At 34.0% G+C, this 5,219-nt stretch overlaps 1 protein-coding gene and 1 long non-coding RNA gene across 2 annotated transcripts in view; both read right to left on the reverse strand.

The window, feature by feature from the left end:
• LOC107616645 overlaps positions 1-266 on the reverse strand; it is a 1,562-nt gene extending 1,296 nt beyond the window's left edge. The window contains exon 1 of the long non-coding RNA XR_001614585.1: positions 71-266. This is a non-coding gene — a long non-coding RNA (uncharacterized LOC107616645). The remainder of the gene's footprint in view (positions 1-70) is intronic.
• LOC107619372 (vacuole membrane protein KMS1) overlaps positions 2,435-5,219 on the reverse strand; it is a 3,786-nt gene continuing 1,001 nt past the window's right edge. Inside the window, exons 2-8 of the mRNA XM_016321642.2 lie at positions 4,814-5,025; positions 4,401-4,479; positions 3,842-4,144; positions 3,507-3,655; positions 3,215-3,331; positions 2,963-3,142; positions 2,435-2,879 (exon numbers count right to left, since the gene is read on the reverse strand). Coding sequence (XP_016177128.1) covers positions 2,700-2,879; positions 2,963-3,142; positions 3,215-3,331; positions 3,507-3,655; positions 3,842-4,144; positions 4,401-4,479; positions 4,814-5,025 — 1,220 coding nt within the window. The 3' untranslated portion in view covers positions 2,435-2,699. The remainder of the gene's footprint in view (positions 2,880-2,962; positions 3,143-3,214; positions 3,332-3,506; positions 3,656-3,841; positions 4,145-4,400; positions 4,480-4,813; positions 5,026-5,219) is intronic.

Below are 5,219 nucleotides of genomic sequence, written 5' to 3' on the forward strand. Positions count from 1 at the left end.
TTAAAGAAGGTGAACAATAGAAGGTTGAAGGAAAGAAAATAATCCAGATTGGAAACAATTCAATACATACATATGAATTGGGAGAATTGGATGCAGCTTTACTTCAATTCCATGAGAGTGATGATCAGATCACCATAGTTCTTGGAAGTTGGATCTTAGTGGAGGAAGGGAGAGAGAAAGAACAGAACCATTCCCTTCCCTTCCCTCTATTTATTGGATTCACCAAACACTCTCTCTCTCTCTCTCTCTCTCATTCATGCATTTATAATATAGGAGCCAGCAACCCAACCCAAAAGAATAAAGAATAAATACAAATAATGGAAAAGAAAATGGTGGGAACCACCACACAAGTGAAGTGTTTGGAGTTGGGACACTTACTAAACAAGATAACACCACAAAATCCGGGGGATATGGGTCCCACAACCTCTTTCCATGTCTACACAAACACACATGCATACATAATGTTTTTTTTTTTATTATATTATCTGTCTTGTTAATACAAATCAGATCTTTATTCCAAACATATAAAATTAACTAATTAATAATGAAAAAAATATTTATCTAATGTTTTATTGACAAGACTTAAATAAAAATATAATAATACGGCAAGTAATTTAATAATTTTCACTTAATTGTATCCAATTTTGGCCGAGCAATATTTAACAGTATTATTCATTGGTGGTCCAGAAAATTATTCAGACATAATTTGTTTTATCTGTTTTGACTATTCAAACAGTATTAAATGAATAAGCTGGTGAATTTTATTTAAAAAAAAAAGAAGAAAAAAAGATTTTTAAGACTTTAACTAACAAAAACTGTATAAAAAGAACCCTGAAATTAAAGAAAAGTTGGCAAGAAACATATAGCAGGCAAATTAAAAGGTTTGGTCTATGGAGGAAAGAGAGGTTAGAGCGCCCTGATATGGAGGGCTATATTAAATGATGCGCCGCCCCACCATAGCAATGGTGGTCCCCACCACATGTAAAGGGTTGCCGACGGTAGATTGCGGTGGTCATGGTGGTAGGACCCTCCCCCATTTGACTCACCGGTGCCATTCTCATTTCGCACTGAGTAAGTGACTCTTTTCTTTACTTCCTCTCTTTCTATTTTCTGGGTCCATGCCCATTTGATTATTCTATCATTTAAATAATAATCGAGAAAAATCCAAAATAGCCCCTGACTCGAAAGACAACGAGATTTTTGACAAAAAAAACTCCAATCTGGCTCCTATAATTATCTCGAAAGGACAACGAGACGAGGCTCCTGTGCTAAAAAAAAATTAATGTTGTTTTTTTTGGCACATAGACTAATCAGTCTCAAAAAACAAAATATCAAAGACCGGATTGGATGTTTTTTTTTTTTGGAAGCCTCGTTGTCTTTTCGAGATAATTGTCAGGGACCAGACGGATATTCACTCTTTATAATCATACATTTTGTTACCTACTTTATAGTTTCAAAAAAAATTAAATTACTAATAAATCCAAATTATTATTATGTTTTGATTAACAAAAATATTGGTTGTTCATTTGGGCATAAATAATTCATCTTACTTTTGGATATTGATGTAAGCTGACTTTTTTTTTTCCCCCTAAAATTAGAAGTGAGACACAAATCCGAAATTTTAGGTGAGTTATTATATCTTAAACTAAAGATTATCATCAGACTAATATTACCAACCACAAATAATAAGACATGGCTGTACAATTATTATATGCCTTAAAAGCAAACATTATTCTGTAGTGGACCTATAATAAGGACAAGCAATAGATCTTGGATCATGTCAATAATTATATAAATATTACTATGATGATTCTGAAGGATGTTTAATATTTTTATTTTAAATTTTTAATGATGCAGCTTGGATCAGCCCACCTTGCACTCCTATTTTAAATTATGTTAATATTAATATGATGCCTTCCTTATTGCATGGTATGTGCTCCCCTCAAAAAATATAAAAATAAATGAAACAAAGATAAAGCCTCTTAGGTGAAGCCAAGGTGCAGTTTAATAATTGGAGCAGTTATGATTAAATAATGGAGTCTCAAGTTAAGTTGCCTTAATAATTTGGCATTATCTCAATTGAACACAGTGATAAAGAAATAAGCCTAGTTTTAAAATCTTTCAAGTGAGTAAAGATAATATATTCTTTTTGCTAGTAATCTCCGCCAGCAGATTCTTATTAGTCATTAATCTACACAAAATAAAACCAAAGTTAATGACAATGATGATGTTTAATACTGTGTTAGAATTATTATAGTAGACTCTATATCAAACAAAATCTAGATCACATGGTCGAAAATTTTGATATGCTTTGCTGACTTGGACTGCTTCCAATTATTTACAATTTTAGGAAGTAGCATTTAAATTATATTATCAAACAATTGGCTGGACTGTCCTGTTATGATTGATTATCACAATGGACAGTAATATAATATAATGAAAAAAATGTCTAATATTCATAAAATAAGCAATAATTTCATTTGCCATTTCAAAAATAATGTCAAGTTTCCAAACAAAGATTGACTAAGATGAGAAGTTTCAATTTTTGTTGCCTAATGTGTGTATTTTCATTCCTATAAATATAAGCTCCTAGTTAGACCTATCTGATTCTAGTTTCCATTGGTAACCTTCAAGAGTTTCTGCTAGCAAAGTACCACCAAAAAATAATTCAGCAATGCTAGCAGATTATCAGCATTGCATTATTGCATGTATGAATTTCTTGAAAAAGATCCATTGGTTTTTGTGGCCTCTTTTCTCTCCTGTTGTTTCCTCATATAACTCTGTGCAGTTGCATTTACAATCTTGACAAAGAAGTTCAAAAGCATAAGCAACACAACAGTGTTCCAGATTGAAGCAATGGACAAGTCCCATTTTTTCTCCTGAAGATTATACAAACCATACTAATATATTTAGCAATTCAGAAAACTGATAAACATATAGCATATCAATTAATAATGATTACCTTGCTATTTGGCAAAACCGGAATGGGTTCTTTCAAATACTTATCTCTAATTGCATGGAGCTTAGCAATCACAGGAGGCAAGAAAGAAGCAACACCAGGTACATGGCCAAGGACCCCAACAACACCATTTTCTATCCAATTAAGAAGCTGATTATTGCAAATTGCGATGATGAATACCGTCTGCGCAACATTCAGCGTCAATCGAAAGCTTGTATACACACAACGATGTCACTCTTCTATAATTATACAAACCTGTATGTGAGTTTTAATAATGGCCTTTCCAAAGAAAGTTGCAAGAAAGAATTTCCAAAACGAAACGCCAAATTGTCCGCACATAATGCCAGCAAGGTCAAACAGAGGATTTGGAATCTGAGATGTAAATTCAGATATTGGAAGATTGCATCTTAACATGTTAATGATGAATGTATCATATGCACATTGAACAAAGGAACAACCAACTTATTTTCTCAACTCTAAGCACAAGAAGTCTAATCTAATGAAGGGAAAGCTCATGCTATTAATAAAGAATGAAGTTGATACCAACCGAAGCAAGTGCTAAAATTGTAAAGAAGTTCAAATATTGAGTGTGCGATAGAAGCCAGCGCTTGGCTCGATTCAAGTGAGTTGCCATGAATCCTTTATCTTCAGTATCCAACTCAGCCATGGCATCCAATTTGCTCCCAGACAAGCGTGCTACTCAAATGATTTGATTAGTAGACTCATATACAAACCAATCCCTAAAGAAAATAACTAATTACTGATGCTAAATCAGACAAACCAACTGCAGAAAGTTATAGAGAAATAGAAAGGTTGTTGGTGTCACCAAGTACATGTATTGAAAACTAGAAAGAATAAGACACATAAATTAATCATATATACCTGCCCTGGAGATAAAGTATGGAGGAAGCTCCCCAATAGCTGTTCCTATACCCCATAGAACAGCCTCCACCTGAACTTGAGGCAAAATGCTGCTGAGTGGAACTCGTGAACCATCATCGACTACCTTGAACAATGGTCGCCCGAATTGCGAGCATTCTTTATCGAGCCAAGAAGGACTACTGTTGAATTGTATTGTATCATATGGGGCACTTTTCAAATCAACTCGGCCACATTGCATTGCTTTGATTGTAAACAATACTATATGTGGACCTAAGTAGAGAACAAAAGTATGCAAACCAGATCCTGAAACAAAGAAAATGACAACAAAAACTTAACAAAAAATGAAAAAAACGAAAAATAAAATAACAGGACCAAATATATAACCCGTGGGGATAGAAGCTATATAAACAAGGATTGGTAAGCCTATACAAGTATGAAGAATATTTATTGTAAGCAAATGTTTTCTTAAGTTCAGATCACACAGCAGTCTAAAGACCAACCGTGTACCAAGTACTAACCATAAATAACTCAATCAGGAATGCAAGTTTATATTCCTTACCAAGACCAATTGAAGATGCAACTCCAAGGGCTACCCACCACAGTACAAAGCTTGAATAATTAATAAGTTCCTCCAAATGCTGCACAAAGAGCATGAACATTTAATGTCGACGGAGCAGCTAATCGAAAATAAAAGAACTGCATATGGTTGGGGGGAGGCCTTGAAGATAGCAACTTAGGAGAATGACCGTGGTAACTAAAGAAGGGAGGACACATTTGGCAAAATGTTCACAAAATGAAAACTTAAGCAAGTTATACATCTTTCTACTGCTTATTGCATATTTCAAAAGGCCTGGAAAATTGAATGTCTAGGTTCACATACCTAATCCTGGGGTACTCAGTAATCTGAAGAATTATTTTCGGTGAAACTGTTTTTCATACCTACATTCATTACTGTGGGAAAAATGAAAATACCTTTTCATGAGAACCATCAGTTGGAATCAGCATCATGGCAAGAGCCCCTACAACACAAACAAAAAGCACAAGCCATCCACCTATTTCCAGCAGATAGAATATTGATTTCTTCAGGTATTGAATTATAGCAAGTGTGAAGAATTTTAGAGTTCTGAATGGTTGTGTGGTTATCGTCAAATTTTCTAGCTCCAATTGTTGCTTCCGTTTATGCCCTGCAAGACAGAAAATTTCTAGTCACTATATGACTACCAATTCCAGATGCCAAATTTAAACCTTTAATCAAGTTACACCTAAGAAGAGAAAAGTAGAATCAATTTGATGATTTTCACTTTTCAAATGTTAATCTCAGGTTGTTTCAAACAGCTAGTTAGTCAACTTAGTGTGGCATGAATTGCCACATAACAAG

This window comes from Arachis ipaensis, chromosome B09, assembly GCF_000816755.2.
Source record: "Arachis ipaensis cultivar K30076 chromosome B09, Araip1.1, whole genome shotgun sequence".
Taxonomy (NCBI): Eukaryota; Viridiplantae; Streptophyta; class Magnoliopsida; order Fabales; family Fabaceae; genus Arachis; species Arachis ipaensis.